Source organism: Loxodonta africana, chromosome 1, assembly GCF_030014295.1.
Source record: "Loxodonta africana isolate mLoxAfr1 chromosome 1, mLoxAfr1.hap2, whole genome shotgun sequence".
Taxonomy (NCBI): Eukaryota; Metazoa; Chordata; class Mammalia; order Proboscidea; family Elephantidae; genus Loxodonta; species Loxodonta africana.
Genome location: NC_087342.1, coordinates 94,887,785 through 94,904,056, shown reverse-complemented (window position 1 = coordinate 94,904,056; position 16,272 = coordinate 94,887,785). Strand labels below are relative to the sequence as shown.

General features: G+C 56.1%; 1 protein-coding gene across 3 annotated transcripts in view; it reads right to left on the bottom strand.

Annotated features, from left to right (window-relative positions):
- Nucleotides 1-16,272, bottom strand: part of ITPR3 (inositol 1,4,5-trisphosphate receptor type 3) — an 84,219-nt gene that overhangs the window by 6,971 nt on the left and 60,976 nt on the right. For 2 of the 3 annotated variants that reach the window (XR_010321927.1, XM_064284688.1), the window contains exons 26-51: nucleotides 16,093-16,257; nucleotides 15,935-16,009; nucleotides 15,342-15,467; nucleotides 13,933-14,055; nucleotides 13,656-13,856; nucleotides 12,327-12,578; nucleotides 11,925-12,050; nucleotides 11,676-11,801; nucleotides 9,441-9,561; nucleotides 8,493-8,683; nucleotides 7,621-7,769; nucleotides 7,388-7,496; nucleotides 7,131-7,221; nucleotides 6,851-7,020; nucleotides 5,037-5,208; nucleotides 4,569-4,753; nucleotides 4,211-4,411; nucleotides 3,967-4,077; nucleotides 3,390-3,485; nucleotides 3,166-3,267; nucleotides 2,993-3,079; nucleotides 2,240-2,350; nucleotides 1,970-2,162; nucleotides 1,664-1,789; nucleotides 971-1,143; nucleotides 192-356 (exon numbers count right to left, since the gene is read on the bottom strand). Coding sequence is in view for 2 of the 3 variants with exons in the window: in XM_064284688.1 (XP_064140758.1) it covers nucleotides 192-356; nucleotides 971-1,143; nucleotides 1,664-1,789; nucleotides 1,970-2,162; nucleotides 2,240-2,350; nucleotides 2,993-3,079; nucleotides 3,166-3,267; nucleotides 3,390-3,485; nucleotides 3,967-4,077; nucleotides 4,211-4,411; nucleotides 4,569-4,753; nucleotides 5,037-5,208; nucleotides 6,851-7,020; nucleotides 7,131-7,221; nucleotides 7,388-7,496; nucleotides 7,621-7,769; nucleotides 8,493-8,683; nucleotides 9,441-9,561; nucleotides 11,676-11,801; nucleotides 11,925-12,050; nucleotides 12,327-12,578; nucleotides 13,656-13,856; nucleotides 13,933-14,055; nucleotides 15,342-15,467; nucleotides 15,935-16,009; nucleotides 16,093-16,257 (3,747 nt within the window). In the remaining variant the exon portion in view is untranslated. The remainder of the gene's footprint in view (nucleotides 1-191; nucleotides 357-970; nucleotides 1,144-1,663; nucleotides 1,790-1,969; nucleotides 2,163-2,239; nucleotides 2,351-2,992; nucleotides 3,080-3,165; nucleotides 3,268-3,389; nucleotides 3,486-3,966; nucleotides 4,078-4,210; nucleotides 4,412-4,568; nucleotides 4,754-5,036; nucleotides 5,209-6,850; nucleotides 7,021-7,130; nucleotides 7,222-7,387; nucleotides 7,497-7,620; nucleotides 7,770-8,492; nucleotides 8,684-9,440; nucleotides 9,562-11,675; nucleotides 11,802-11,924; nucleotides 12,051-12,326; nucleotides 12,579-13,655; nucleotides 13,857-13,932; nucleotides 14,056-15,341; nucleotides 15,468-15,934; nucleotides 16,010-16,092; nucleotides 16,258-16,272) is intronic. The other variant, XM_064284694.1, reaches the window with a different exon arrangement.

Below are 16,272 nucleotides of genomic sequence, written 5' to 3'. Positions count from 1 at the left end.
CCAGCAGTGGCTGCCAGGGCCCTGAGGGCCAGGCCTAGTCAGGTGCAGGAAGACTCGGAAAACTCACTCCTTGAAGCCCAGCAGCAAGAGGACTAAACAGAGAGGCTGGTGCTGGGGAACTGCTGGTAACTCATGTGAACCCCAGCCAGCCACGCGCCCCTACCGGGCCCCACCCAACTCAGCAGCCTCACCAGGATGCTGTAGAAGAGTTCGTGTGCGAAGAGGCCCAGGACACTAGTGAGGATGTAGCCCACGTGGTAGAGGAATTCCATGTCCATGACCATGGCCTTATAACCACGGATGAAGGTGCCACGGTTGCCCACGAAGCTCACAACGAACACGATCTTGTTGGTCAGCTGGGGGCGAATGCAGGGCACGGGATCAATGCCCACTGCCCACCCTGAGTCTCCCTGGCCCCTGCTACCATGCCCACCCAATGCTCAGCCTGGCTGGGTGGCATTAGTGAAAAGTGCTTTCAGAAATACATCTGGACCCCTGGAACTCAGAGTAGAGGAGAAGCCCTTTGGGTCCCCCAGCTTCAGGAGAAAACTGAGGTGCAGATAAAGCAGAGTGGGGACAGAGGCCACACCTGGCCTGTACAGTGCTTTGGGAAAAGGCACTCTTTGCCCAAAGCACTTTATTTCCACCTGTCAGGAAATCATAATAGCAAATTTCTGATGTCTACAACGGGAACACTGACGTTGGCAGTGCACAAGCAGCCCAAGTGTATACAGCAGCCATGAAGCAGGTCCCTCAAAGTGACTCCTGCCTGCCTGAGCACCAGCTGCCCCCAGCTGTTGAGAGAGGGAGGAGGCGTGGAATGGTCCCGACTGCTGGTCTAGAATGAGCCTGGGATCCCAGCACAGGGAGGAGGGAGACGGGGCACAGCGGTGGCTGCCGGGAAGCTGCCGTTCTGACTGCATGAGAACAAGGGAGTGACCTGGGGGTGGGGCTCCCCGCTGGCACTCACATTGAGGGCGCCCAGGATGTTGAGCGTGGGCCCGATGCCCAGGTAGTAGATGGAACGCAGGATGAGCGCCACGATGAGGGGGCGGATGCTGTAGCGCTTGGTGAACAGGGCCACAATGGAGAAGCAGATGAGGATCCAAAACAGCAGAGACATGAGCGGGGAGCCCAGCACGCCTAGGGGCCAGGGCAGGGGATGAGCGGGCCTGCTCAAGCCACCACAGCCCCCACACAGGCCTGGAGGCCCCGAGATGCCATTCCTTCCCGGAAGCCTTCCCTATTAAGTTCCTGGTCACCTGGTTTTAGCCACCTCCTCACACCTGCATCTCTAGGCCTAGGTGGGAGGCACTATCCGCTGCTGCTATGGAAACATTTGCTTACATCATCTACATTTTGTTTCTGGCTCCCTTATCTGTGAGTGTGTGTGTTAACGCATGTATGTGACTGTTTATGTGTGTACAAATGTGTGCTTCTCCAACTAGGCCAAGTCCAGCCCAATCTGGCCCAGAGGTCAAAGACCTTGTCCCTGTCTCGCGGGTAAGTGCAGAGCCCAGAGGGCAGTGCAGGGGACCCCCTTCTCCCCATTCCATATCTGGGTCCCTCAGAGCCTGGCCAGCCCCAAGGCTCTGCCCTCCTCTGGGAGGGGAATGTGGTAAACTCTAGGCCCAGGCCCTGCCTGCCAGCCTTGCATTCTCACCTGTGGATGCGCCCTCCACATACGGGTAGAAGAAGGCAATGATGATGTTGATGAAAACGGCCAGGTTGAAGGAGATGCTCCCCCACAGGGTCATGCGGCGGGAGAACCAGTAGATCAATGGCATGCCTGGGAGGGGACGCCCAAGAGCTATTAACGCCCTCTGCCCACCCCACCCGGGGCCGAAGCGTCCCTCCCTGGGGGTGGAGGCGGGATAGGCTTCAAAGGTGGGCTTTCAAGCACCCACCAGAGAGGGCATCAGTGAGTAACTCCGGGGCCCCGCCCACCTGCCCGCCCCGCGGTCCTTACTGCGGAGCTTCCGCTGCCACTCCATCTCGTTGTGCAGGAAGGAGGACTGGTCGAAAAAGTCGCTCACTTTGCTGCCCTGCTCGTCCTGCTCAGTGGTGGTGAAGAGCCGGTGCTTGGTCTCCTCCGTCAGGAACTGGCAGATGCCAGGCACCGGGAACACGATCTGCTCCATGCTGCGGTCCTGCCGCACGATCTGGACACACACCGGGGCGTCACACCGGTGCCCACAGCCCTTCACTCACTCCCACCCCTGCCATCCTCGTGCCCCACCTCAATCTGGGACGTGTGGTTCTCGTAGTAGGCCAGGGGGTCCTCCTCCTCCTCCTGTGCCGGAGCCGATGACTTGAGCATCTGAGACAGCTGCTTGTTGTTGAGGCTGAGCTGATGGGCAGGACAGCCAAGGTCAGGCTGGCAGCCTCCGCAATCCAGCCTAGTATCTGGTCCCGACCCAGGTCCATCTCTGCCACGCCTGAGCCCAACCTGAGCCTAGCCCTGAACTACACCCCAGTGTCTGCCCTGCCGGCCCTAGGCCAAGTCCAGCCCAACTAGGGCCCCAACCCCTAGAGTCTGTTGGGGGGCAGAAACCGTACCCAGAAGATCCTAGAGGACAACCAGCGGCCTCCTCAGTGCTGCCCAGATGTAGCCTTGGCCCTGCTTGAGGCTTCCAGACCCATCCCAAACCCACTCCAGCCTGGCTCCCACCTCCAAGTCCAGGTTGTACCCTTGGCCCCCTGTCTCACTCTAGCCTCCCTGGGCCCCGCCCCCAACTCTAGCTCCATGCTCAGTTACAGGCCTTGCTCCCCCCAGAACGCAGCTCCACCCTGAGTTCCTGGCTTAGACCCCTGGTCCGAATTCTAGCTAGCCCCTCAGTTCTCAGTTCTGCCCTCATCCTGGCTCTTGGGTCAGAGCCCTGCCCTCAGTTCCCAGTTCCCTCCCCAGATACTAGCCCTCCCAATCTCCCACCAGCCCCGCCCCTAGATTGAAGTCCCGCTCCCAGTACCAGCCCTGCTCTTGGGCACCCACCATGGAAGAGATGCCCTCGGCCTCCTCCTCTTGGATGCGCTTCACAGGCTTCAGCAGGTGCTGCAGCTGTTTGTTGTGCCTGGAGAGCTGAGCGATAGAGCAGAGCAGTCATGGGGTGGGCACGGCTGCTGGGAGCTCAGTCACTGGGGTGGGGCACCAGGTGGGGCTGGTACCTGCAGTGCCAGGATGTAGATGTTATGGCCCACTTCCCGTGGGCTCACCTCCGAGTTTTCCCTCTCTTCCTCCTGCAGGTAGGCCTTCTTGATGACGTCCACCTGGCAGGACAACATCTGCTCAAATGGCCTCTCCTTAGGTGGAAAGGCAGGCCGAGCCCTAATCCCATCCCAGCCCACCTGCTCAGTGCCACCTGCCCACCTGCCCAGCAGCCCAGCCTCACCAGCTCCTGGGGCCGCAGGCTAATGAGAATGCGCTCAGCATTTTCACTGTCATGCCGGCTTTCCATCAGAGCCAGGAGCAGCTTAGAGGCATTGTCCTGAGAATAAGGGGGTGGCCACAGTCTGAGGGTCCCACTACACCTACCACTACCCCATAACAGCCCCTTCTGACCCCTAAGCTGTTCTATGCCCCCACCCCAGGCTTGCTGAGAGGTGTACTGCATACCCAGCCCTGTGCCTGTCTCCCCACCCACACGCCTGGCTTCACTTCCACCCTGTGGCGGGCACACTCAGCTCCCCAGACAGCACACACATACAAAGGAGGCCCTCAGGTAAAACAGAACTCGCTTCTAGTGTATGTCCAGCAGGTTTGCTCACACGTTCACTCTTGTGGACGCACAAACATGTGCATATTACACATATGTATCACCACATGCGTCACTGCACATACAACACGTGATACCCATATCACACACACACACATCACTTCCCTACAACCTGCACCCATCATACACAATGCTGACAGCACACACATCACACACACGCCCTGCACACAACGTGGACCTGCCCCAGCCCCACCTTGAGCTGCAGCACTAAATCCACGCGGTACTTGCACAGGGGGCTGATGTCATTGAGAATCAGTGCAGTGATGATGTCTATGCCATTGGACTCATGTGTCACGATGCAGGTCTGGAAGAGGGCAGTGGGGGACACAGGGCCCAGGCCCCTCAGACTTGTGGCAGCTCCAGAGGCCCCTAGCCCAAGCCCCATTCCTCACCCACCCAGGCCCGCCATCCCAGCTGCCGCTACCCTGGCAGCTCACCTGGTTCTCATGGCAGGGGCCCTGGCAGTACTCAGTGAGGGTCTCCAGAGTCTGGATGACGAGGCCCACATTGTCCTCATTGATGTAGAGCCCTAGCAGCCCTAGGCCACCCGTCGTGCTGCCACACATGATGTCCAGGAACTGCAGCGTTTCACACACCAGGTTGTAGTTGGTCTTGTTGTTCTGACAGCGAAGGAAGTTCTGCAGGACACAGGAAAGGTAGGCATAGGGTGGCTCTGCCCGGGACCCGTCTGCAGGGGGTGGGGGATCACCAGCCACAGGGCATTGGTGCCGGGGCTGGGTGGCAGGGGTGGAGTCAGACGCTGGCTGGGTGGCAGGGAAGTGTCATGGCACTCACCTGCAGGTCCCGGTTGTGGTTCTCGCACAGCAGCTGCAGGAAGCGCAGGATCGGCTGCATGATGAGCACGGACGTGCCCATCTCATTGCTCTGCACGCGCTCCTCCACCTCACGCCCCCGGCGCAGGCTGGGGCCCAGCGAATAGCGGGATGGGGAGCCAGGCATGGAGAAGGAGGCCACGCGGCCTGCGGGGTATGGCCTGGTGAGGCCAGACCTTCACCCTGTTCCCACCCTACCCCCCACCTTCCACATTTTGCCTTGTGCCCTCACCTTATCCCTCCCCTGCATGGAGAAGGAGGCCACGCGGCCTGCGGGGTATGGCCTGGTGAGGCCAGACCTTCACCCTGTTCCCACCCTACCCCCCACCTTCCACATTTTGCCTTGTGCCCTCACCTTATCCCTCCCCTGCACACTCTGACCCTTGCCCATCACCCCCATACTGTACTCTGTGCCCCCCATGCCTCTGACCTTTGGCAACAGGGTCTGGCTCACGATCCTCACGAGGCTGGTTGCCCAGGTCACTCATGTTGACAGTCACTGTGGACTTGGTCTCCTGCTGGGCCCGCTTCATGCGGTCGTGCAGCACCTTGAAGAAGCGCTCGGACTTCTTGTCGCTCGTCATCAGGTTGTAGAAGGATTTCTGGGGGTGGTTAGTGGGGTGGAGGCAGCCTTAGTACTGAGCCTGGCCCCTAAGCTCTGCCCTGTGCTGCAGGGACAAGGACAGGGGCAGATGGGGTCCCAGACACACCCAAACCAGAAGAGGCTGGTGGCAGAGACATGGCCCTATGCACTGTAACTAAGGGGGAGGAGACAGGGGAAGACAAAGGGCCTGGAGGACCAAACTGCTGAGGCAATGCTGGTGGTCGGCTGCACCAGCCTCCTGACCAGCCCCTCTTTCTGCCCTCGCCCCTGCATCTCCCACACAGCAGCCAGAGGGATCCCCCTCAAGCAGGGGCAAATTACCCAATAAGCAAGGTAAGCACAGGCTTGCTTACTAGTGCTTACTTACTAATCTGTAGTGAACAATTTCACATTTTTTTCACACACCAAAGGTTTTGCTTCTAGGTATGGCTGGCATCTGTCTCCCTCCCAACCCCACAGCACCTTCCTACGAATCAAAGCCTCTCTTCAAATTAACAATCCCTGACAGGGACAGAGTACCGAATAAGCAAGGTAGGCACGTGCTTACTAGTGCTTACTTACTAATCTGTAGTGAACAGTTTCACGTGATTTTCACCACCTCTTTGAAAGTCATGTGAAATCATTCACTACTGATAGTGAGTAATCACAAGTAAGCCCTTGCGTACCTCGCTTACTAGGTAATCCGTCCCTGCCCTCAAGTCTAAGTCACGTCCCTCCTCTGCTCAAGACCCTACAGTGGCTCCCATCTCACCTAGAGAGAAAGCCATGACCTCCCCGTGCCCGCGAGGCCCACGTGATGGCTGCTCCCTCTCATGCCCCATGTCCCACCACCTGCCCTGTCTCCCCACTCTCACTACTCCAGCCACCTCCCCCTTCATGGCCTTTGCACTGGCCATTGCCCCCCTCGGGGACTCTGCCCCAGTGTGTCCACAGCCTTACTTCTTCCTTTAGGCCTTTACTCAAATGTTCCCTGCTCAGGACCTTCCTGATGCCACTGTTTAAGACGACCCTTTCCCAGCCCACAGCCCCTTGCCTGATTTATCACCATTTGGGATGTGCTCTCCATACTACATATGGAATTAGGTTTACTCATTAACACACACCCCCACTGTGATGCAGGTGCAAGGAGAACACAGGTCTTTGTCTCTTTTGTTCACTGCTGAACCCTCAGTGCCTAGAACACTGTCAGGCACACAGAAGGTGCCAGTGCAGATGTACGGAATGAATGAATGAATGAGGATAAAGAAATCAGAGATGGCTTCCTGGAGAAGGTAGGCCTTGCGTTGGGCACAAAAGGGTGAAGAGGATGTAGAAAAGGTAGGAAAGTGGCCTGAGCAGAGGCTGAGAAGCAAGCATGAGAGACAGGATGGTGAAGGGACAAGAGGCTCAGGCTGACTGGAGCAGAGTGGGGTGTGCAGGGATGGAGAAGGGCTTGCAAGACAGACCAGACCCAGCGAGCAGATGTGAGAGATGATGCCTGCCAATGGGTAGCCAAGACTTGCGCTGGCCGCTAGCACCCCAGCCCTGCAGCCAAGACCCCATGGCCTCAGTGTCTTGCCACACCTGTCCCATCTCCTGAGTGGGAGGTGCCCACCCAAGGGAGGTGAGCACCAGCACCCCCACCACCCACCCTGCCCCACCTGGATCTCAGTGTTGCCACCATCCAGCAGGCGGATGGCCAGGCCAATGCTCTCCTGGAAGATCTTCTCATTCTTGGTGCTGGTGATGAGGTCACACACCAGCTTGGTGGCCCCTTCCTTGTCCAGCCGGCACTGGGTGGCCGAGATTGCTGACCAGTCCTGGTCCAGGCCTGGAATGGGCAAGGGGCTCACTTGAGTGGTCCTGGTGGGATGAGAAAGCAGAAGGGAGCGCGAGGGCAAACGGCCATCCAGAGGCACAGCAGAGGCAGACAGTACTAACCAGCACCCATGGGGTCCGACAGGTCTCCCCGTGAACTAGACTTCCGGTTCTGGAGATAGTTCTGTAGCAGCATCTTGCGCAGCTGGTTGCCCTGGGAAAAGATGGGAGTGAGGCCCTGAGTGGACCCAGGGCAGCAGCTGTTGGTCAGCCACAAGGACACATTTCAGCTTTTAACGACCGGCCCATCAGCTCTGGTCCTGAGGCTCCAGGCCCACCTGGTCAGGCCTGCCTGGTGTCTGGCCCGCCAGGGCACTCACCCGGTCCCCGTACTTGGTCTTCTTGAGCAGCATTTGTTGCAGGGTCCGCAGCACCTTGATGCACAGCTTCTCCTCGGACTCCATGAGGTCCTTGGTGTGCTGGATCAGCCTGGGCCGGCAGGGAGCGGCATGCTCAGGGCTGCCCCCTGCTGCCCCTTCCCTGCCCCAGGCAGGCACACCCCAGGCCCTCTGAACCCGCGGCCCCCACCCCTGCCCGACCGGGTGGGACGCACTTGGACAGGAAGCCCCCGCTCTCGCAGCGCTGGTAGGCCTCACTGCCCTCCAGGAAGAGCAGCTCGGGCCAGTGCAGCACATCCACCAGCACAGACAGCTCGGCCTGCACCAGCGGCTTCAGCCGCTCCTCCAGGGCCGTGATGATGTCCTGTGGGGGCAGCGCAGGGTCACCTTGGGCAAGGGGCTGGCCGCTCAGGCCTGAGAGGTGCCCAGGGCTTGGCTGCCACACTTCCCCTACCCAACCACCAAACAGCCCCATGAGTCCTGAGTGTGTAAACCCTGAGTCTGGCTGGGGACAGGGCAGGGCTGAGGCCTAGAGCAACAGAGCTGCCCTGGACAAAGCATAGTGCCTGTCTGCTCAGAGCCCCTGGCTGGAGGCCGTGAGCTGTGGCTTTTCTCCTAGCCCCTCCTCCAGCTGTCTGTGTGACCTTGGGCAGACCCCTTGCCCTCTCTGGGCCTCAGTCTCCTGACTTGTGGGGATAGTGACCCTACCACATCCCCTCCACAGGGGACAAAACAGCAGGCAGGAGTGTGCGACAAACTGGAAGATGCTGTCAGGAGTGAGAGGTGGTCCCAACCCCCTTCATGAGCTCTGGCCCCACTAGCAGGGCCCCCCTGCATTGATTCCAGGTCCCCTTGAATGATGCCCCTCAATCCCCTGTCCCAGGGCCTGCCCCTAGAAGCCCCCAAAGAGGCGACGAGTAACCAGCCCCTTCCTGGGAAGGTGTAGGCAATACAGGAAGGGACACCCCCAGAGAACCTGCCCTTCTGAAGGGGAGAACTGCCCAGGCAACCACATAGCTCCCACAGGGGGTGCCAGGCAGCAAGGCAGGCAGCGGAGTATGGGGGGAGGGAGGGGCGGCAGGCCCACCTGTAGCTTCTCAATGATGTTCTTGTAGTCCCACTGGTTAGCAGTGGGGGTGACACGGGGGAAGGACCGGGTGGCCGCCTTGTAGTTGGAAACGTTCCGCTGGGCAGCTGCGGCAAGGCTGATTCCACTGCTGAGCAGCGAGCTGATGTGGGCATCCAGGTCCATGGGCAGCAAGATGGCCCGACCCTTGGCTGGGTGGGGAGAGGGGTGGGGTGCTAGAGGGCTGGATATGAGAGGTCGGCCAGCCAGAGGGCCGGGCTCGGAGCTGCCAGACTTAGGGCAGGGGAACTACACTGAAGGCCTGGGGGGCAGGGACTCTACCCTGGGTCCCACCTAAGAGACCATGGGGCCTTCTTCCCCTTTTTGGGCTAAGAAGAGGAAGTTTCTGCGTCTTGGAGTCTCTGGATGCTACAAACAGGTAATGTGCTTGGCTGCTAACCAAAAGGTTGGAGTTTCTAGTCCACCCAGAGGTGCCTCAGAAGAAAGGCCTGGCAATCTACTTCCGAAAAATCAGCACTGAAAACCCTATGGAGCATAGTTCTACTCTGACACACATGGGGTTGCCATGAGTCGGAACTGACTTGATAGCAACTAGTTAACTGGTTTCTGCATCTTGCTTGCATCCTGGCTCCACCCTGACTCCTGCCCTCCTCCCTCCCACATTCCTCCTCCCCTTCCCTAATAATCTACAGTCCTCCCTCCTGTCTGACTACCATTTACAAGTGAAAAAAAAAAAAAAAAAAACTCTGGGGAATACCCACCCACCACCACCCAGCATGTCCCTTTCTCTCAATCACAGAGGTGCCAGTTAGACACTAAGAAGGACTTACTGAGAACCCCTGGGGGCAGGTGATGGTCGAACTTAAGGATAAGGTCTGGACTTTGAGGGCAGATGTCCCTATGTGAAGGGGTGGGGGTTGGGAGCTGGCCACGCCCCGGCACACTCACCCACCATGGCGAGGGTTCGGATGCAGGCCTCCACGGAGCCCTTGTGCTGCTGTTGCAGCCATGGGCACTCCAGCAGCCGCGTGGTGGACTGCAGCAGCTGCACCACAATTGTCTGGTGTGTCTGGAAGAGGCCACACAATTGCTGCTGCAGCCCAGCCCATCCCCACCCTGGGCAGCCCTGGTCCAGTGACCTGGGCTCGCCAAGGCCGGGCGTAGGGTGGAGGGACAAGGCCTCGCTAGCCACCACATGCCTTTGCACCAGTGGGAGAAAAGTACCCCCTTTTCCCAGAACTCAGCAGTACACAACCTGCCCAACTATACCTGGCAGCCCTGTTAGTGAACCTCCCCCTCCAAGGTCATAGCCCTGTTGCTGACCCTTTTCTTCCTTTAAAAAAATTTTAACTAATTTAATTAATGTTGTGAACAGCTAATGTATTTACATGGTTCAAAAATCAAGAAGCTTTATAAAAAGGTGTACTTCAGAAAGTCTCACTCCACCCTTGTCCCACTGCCTCCACTCCCCGCACCCTGCCCTGGGGCTGATGAGAGGTGAGCAAAGGGGGTACAATTTACCAGGGTCCTGTGGCCCCAAAGAGGTCCCAGGGTCCAAACACATGTATCAAAACAAACCCACCCCTTGATGGTTGTCACTGAAATGTATGTGTACAAATGATTTAACTGGCAAATGTTTTGTTATACATATTTTACCACAATAAACATTAAAAATAAATAAATAAACCCACCCTTGTCAGGAGGGCAGGACCCAACGTTCTTGTCTCCCCCCACCTTATCTATCTATCTATCATCTATCTATCTAATCTATCTATCTATCTATCATCTATCTATCTATCTATCTAATCTATCTGGAAGCCCTATGGGGCAGTTCTACTCTGTTCCGTAAGATCGCTATGAGTCGGAATCAACTCAACGGCAACAGGTTTGATTTTTTTGTTTGGTTGTTTATTATTTGTATGTGTGTGTACATGTATATGGTGAAAATATACACAATAAAACATCTACCAATTCAACAATTTCTACACGTGTAACTCAGTGACTTTAATTATAATTCTTCATGTAGAACCCAATATTCTACCACTCTTAGAAGCACTCTACCCAGACCACCCCTAGCTCCTTGGCCCATACCAAAAAACCAAACCCCTTGCCATCAAGTCAATTCCGACTCATAGCAATCCTAAAGGACAGAGGAGAACTGCCACATAGAGTTTCCAAGGAGCACCTGGTGGATTCGAACTGTGACCTTTTGGTTAGCAGCCGTAGCTCTTAACCACCATGCCACCAGGGTTTCCCATAGTAGCCCGTTTTGTTGGTTCCCTGTGTGTCCTTTGTTGTTTCTTTATGATTTCAGTAGTATATACAGCAGGGTCCTTCCTTAGGGAGACTCTGCCTCCCTTTCATTTCAAGGGGTTCTGGATGTGTGAACTGGCTCAAATTTGGAATCTGGAAATTGATCAAGGGATGGCGACTCTTTCTGTCAAACTTCTGTTCACTAGACTTAGTAGACCTTTTCCGCGTACACAGACCAAGTAAGACTTTAGGAGGCCATCTACCTATTTCAGTTCTAGGGGTACCATGATCAACTACACCAGTTATAAGTAAGTAGATTCTAACACATGGTGACTGTGCTCCATAGCGTTTTCCATGGCTGATTTTTCAGAAGTAGATCCCCAGGTCTTTCTTCCAAGGCACCTTTGGATGGACTCAAACTGCCAACCTTTGGGTTAGCAGCTAAGCATGTTAACCACTTATACTACCCTCCTCCTTCCTACATTCCTCTTCCCCTTTCCTTGATAATCTGCAGGCCTCCCTCCTGTCTGGCACCATGATCACTTAGCCAGAGCCAGAGATCTCTGGAGTCAGACTGTTTAGAATACCGCTTTGGCTCCGCTGCCCACTGCAGTCAACATGACCACCTTTTCTTTGGCAATTAAGTGCTGCCGCTTGGCCCCTGCTGCCCCAGGATCCACCATGCCCACTGAATTTGGAAATTCCTATTCAGTGGTACAGTTCCCACTATAATCCTGACCCACAGAAACTGTAAGATAATATACATATGTTGTTTTAAGCTGCAAAACTTTGGGAAAATTTGTTACACAGCACAGATAACGAATACACTTGTGTCTCCTCCTGCTATTTCTCAAGGCAGCACAAGCAAATTTGAATACATGTATGTTCTGTTTTCTCCCTTCCCTACACAAAAGCGGGACAGGAGTTCACCTGCAGGGAGGTGCTGTTCTCAGAGAATGGAGAGCTGAAGAAGGCGTTGATGGTGTCCAGCACGACGGTCAGCACATACTTCTCCAGGGTGGGGTCAGACATGCGCTTCTCCCGCTTACTGCAGACCTGATGTAGGAGTGGGAGAAGCCTGGGTGAACCAACACACAGGTCCCCTCTGCTCCCACCTTCCTGGGAGTTTGTCCAAGCCCACACAGCCCACCTCTAGGCCCACGCCCCACAGGGACTGACCCGAGCCATGTCCAAGGTGAAGCTCTCAAAGAGGGTCCAGATGTGGTTGCTGGTGTAAATCTCCTTCATCTCCACCTCTGTGTCCACATAGCAGTGGTTCACAAAGTTCACGTAGGCCATTTTCACCTGGGCAGCCAGGGCAGGAGGCCAGGGTCACGAGCACTGTCACACACTCTGGCACCCCCTCACCTCACCACACCCTCCCCTGGCCTCCCCCTTGCTCCACTGTCCCACGTCCCCACCACGCTCTCCCTGCACCTCCCTCTTCCTGTCCCAACACAGCAGGACAGAATGGCTGTCCTGCTTGGTTCTCCTGCTTCGTCCTCCCGCTGCAGCCTTCTGCTGCCCTCCAGCAACCTCTCCCAGTGGGTCTGCATGAGGACACACACACACAGGCCCCACCTCAGTGATGCAGTCCTCATGTGTCACCACAGACACCACGTCCTCCAGGGGCAGCAGGGAGGTGCACTTGATTTCAGTGTAGACGTTCTTGCCCTCGGCACAGGCGGCCAGCAGGTCTACCAGGGAGATGTGGTACATGAGAGGGCTGTGGTCCTCCACGCCATCACGGGCTGCCTTCATCATGTCCAGCAGGTGGGTCAGTGAGGCCTTGTCATTGTAGAACACGACCACATCGTCACCTGCATTGGTCAGCTGTGGGAAAGGGGGACATGTCAGGCACTCTCAGCCCACCACGCTGTGGGCCCCCACCCCTCTCCTACATTTAACAGGGAAGCAGCCCTTGTCCAACACCCAGGGAAATGCTCCCCCATCTAGAATTTTTGGGTTCCCTAGCCCTTAGGGGCCTAGGCTGATATCTCAGACCCTCTGCCATCAGGGACACTGGTCCCTCAACCCAGAAAGTGCCCCCTTCTCACCTCTGGAAAGAAGTCCCATTGGGGCTCATCTCAGAGGTGCCCTTCTCCAGGAAGCCCTTTCTAATCCCACTCCACCCGGCTCACCCCCTTCCTCCCCTGTGGATTTAAACCCAGCTGTGATTTAAACCCTCATGGAGCATATGGCATCCTTCTCATGCTAGCAATCAGATTATTCACAGTAATACAATAATAACAAGTAATAATTAACACTGTACAGCATTCCCAGTACATGGTGTCTCGTCTATTATGTCCCTGGTCTGACTTCAGTGCCTGCACCCTTCCTCCCCCGACACTGTAAGATGCTCAAGGACAGAGATGTCTGCTCGAGATTTAGACTCAGCCCTTCATCTTTCACACCTTAGTTAGCAAATGTTTACTGAATACCTACTATGTGCTGGACACTAGGGCTCAAGTGATGAACACAAAGGACGTGGCCCCCACCTGCTTAAGCCTGAGCCAGTTGCTTACACTCAAATGACTTCCTCCAAGCATACATACTTCTTGGCACATAGTAGGTGCTTCAGGAATTTTAAATAAATGATACAGAATGAGTACTTGAGTTCTTTAAGGCCTGTTGTTTGAATTCTTCTAGGCATCCTGCCTAAGTTCTACTGGGTCCCTGCTTGTGTTGGGCCTGTAGCCTGAGTTCTACTAGGCCTGGGAGCCTTAGTTCTCCCTCTGTGGCCTGTACGTTGAGATTCCCCCCCACAGTCCGCTGCCTGAGTTCTCCTTTTGTGACCCACTGTCTGACTTCTCTGTGACACACTGAGTTCTTCCTCTGTGGCCCGCCCCCTGAATTCCCCAGGCACCCAGTTCCCCATGCAGCCAGTGCCCCCTTTGGCCGCACCCTCACCTCAGTCATGATCATGTCCTGGCACTTCTTGACGTACTTGCCCTCGGCCTTGATGATGGTGTGCAAGAAGTCCAGGTACTGCACATGGCGGCCATGCGTGGCCAGCAGGTGCACGAAGTGCTGCAACACAGGCTCGCCGATCTCAGAGCACAGCTGGTAGTTGTTCAAGAAGATGTGCTGCATGGTCTCTGCCTCCAGGAGCTGTGGGCAGGCAGGCGGGGCATCAGAAAGGGCTCCTGACCCTTCCCCGCAAGGTGCCCTCACCCTGCATCCTCACCCCCGGTGTGAGGAAGAGGTGCAGGTGCTTGTGCAGCAGGGCCTGGTTGCCGGGGTTCCCCGCGCAGAACTTCTGCAGGAACTGGTGTGTGTAGCGCAGGATCTCCATCATCTTGGCATCGCCCTGGGCACAGAGAGGATGGACGGGAGAAGGTGCTGGGCTGGACACAGGGAGGAAGGCCAGGCCGAGTCTGGGTCCGAGCTCAGACTAGGTGTGGGGCTGGGTCAGGGATTGGGATTTGGACCACAAAGAAGCCAGGTTTAAGGTGAAGGCTGGGCCTCCAGGTTAGGAGTTGAGGGTCAGAGGTGGAGATGAGGCTGGCTGAGACCTGATGAAGCGGGAGTGGAGGGGCAAAGGTAAGAAGTCAGGGTGAGGTAGAAGTTGGGACAGGTCAGGGTCCAGAGTCAGGGTGAGGTTTAGGACATGTCAAGATCAAGGTCATTCAAGGTGCGGGGTTCAGAGTCAAAGGTTGAGATGAGGCTAAGATTAGAGTCAGGGTCCAAGGTGGGTCTGGGGACAGGTCAGGGGAAGAGGTCAGGGTGAGGCTGGGGTAAGAAATACAAGTCAGGGGTCAGGACAGAATGAGGCCAGAGTTGATGTCATGGGTCAAGGAGAGGCTGGGGTCAGATTAGGGTCAATGTGGGTCAAAATGGTAAGGGGATTGAGGGTCAAAGTTTGAGATGAGCTGGGATTTTCAGGGTTAGGTTGGAGTGTGTGGGGCAAAAATTGGGGTCAGGGTAAAGAATCAGGGTGAGGCTAGGGTCAAATCAAGGTCAAAGCCGATCAGGATGCAGGGTAGAGGGTCAAAGGTTGAGATGATGCTAAGACTGAGTTCAAAGGTAAGGTATATCTAGGGACGGTTCTAAGCACTTCACCTGATCGCTCATTTAAGCCTCACAACTGAATTAAGTAGGTAGGTGACGCAGTGGTTAAGAGCTATGGCTGCTACTTGAAAAGCTCAGCCGTTCGAATCCACCAGCCACTCCCTGGAAACCCCATGGGGCAATTCTACTCTGTCCTATAGGGTTTCTGTGAATCAGAATAGGCTCAACAGCAATGGGTTTTTTTTATTATCGGTACCCTTGGAGCCCTGGTGGTGCAGTGGTTAAGAGCTCAGCTGCTAACTAAAAGGTCAGCAGTTCAAACCTACCAGCTGCTCCTTGGAAACCCTATGGGGCAGTTCTACTCTGTCCTATAGGGTCACTATGAGTCGGAATCAACTAGACAGCAATAGGTTTAATTTTTGGATTTGGGGCGGGTACTGTCAGGGTAAATGGTCAAGGTGAGGCTGTGTTAGGTTGTACTAGAGGTTTAGTGTGCAATTTGGGTCAGGTCAAAGTTTAGGGACTGGCCTGGGAGGTCAGAGGTCAGAAGACAGAGGTCAGGATAACGATGGCCCTTGGCAGTACCTTGTCATAGGGGATCTGCAGCAGGTCCAGCATGACCTTGTGGGCATCCATGTTCTTGAGCAACCGCTGCTGCTTCTTCCTCATCTGCTCCCCAACGCCACACATCTTATTCAGCCGCTCCAGGATCTGGAGGGGAGAGGGGTGAACCCGGAGCCCCTTCCCTCCTCCTCAAGCTTCCTGTAAGCCGGGCCCACCCCCCAGGGCTGCTCAGAGTGTCCTGCCCACCACAGCCAAGTCCCAGCTCACACTGGAGACAGGAAGCCGAAAAGGAGACCAGGGCCACTGAATCACAGCATCGCAACCAGCCAGAGAAGCGCTTAAAAACCCAAACCCACCCATGGGAATAAATACAGCAATATGACTATGAAATGGAATTTCATTAAATCCCTGCAGTTTGAAAATAATCCCATCTGGCCATCGGCAGCCTTGTTTCTAGCACACAGGAAAAGCTGGACGATGCTATTTTGAGGGCCAGTGGCCCACAGAGGGGGAGGGGGAGGGGGAGGCGGAGGCGGAGGAGGAGGAGACGGGCCAGCTGCAGCCTTGGGGCTCGTGGGCTGCAGACCCCACCCTTGAGTGCCCTCGCCACTTACGCCCTTGACGATCTGGTAGTTCTCACTGCTCTTCTCCCCATGTGGGTGTAGAAAGCCCTCCTCATCCGTGGGCCGCTAGGGGCAAAGTGACGGCCCAGGGTTAGCCAGGCCCAGCCCTCACAGGGCGTCCCGCCCCACCTCCCTACAACCCTGCTCACCTCCTTCTTGTCTTTGGCGGCGCCTGCCTCTACCTCCTCGCCCTTTCCGCTGCCCTTTTTGTCCACCCATAGCTCCGACTTCTCAACCATAGTCCGCAGCCGGTCCAGCTCTGACTTGATTACCTTGTAGTTCTCCACATCCTGGGCCGAGATCAGCAGCTGTACCTGAAGGTCAAGGAT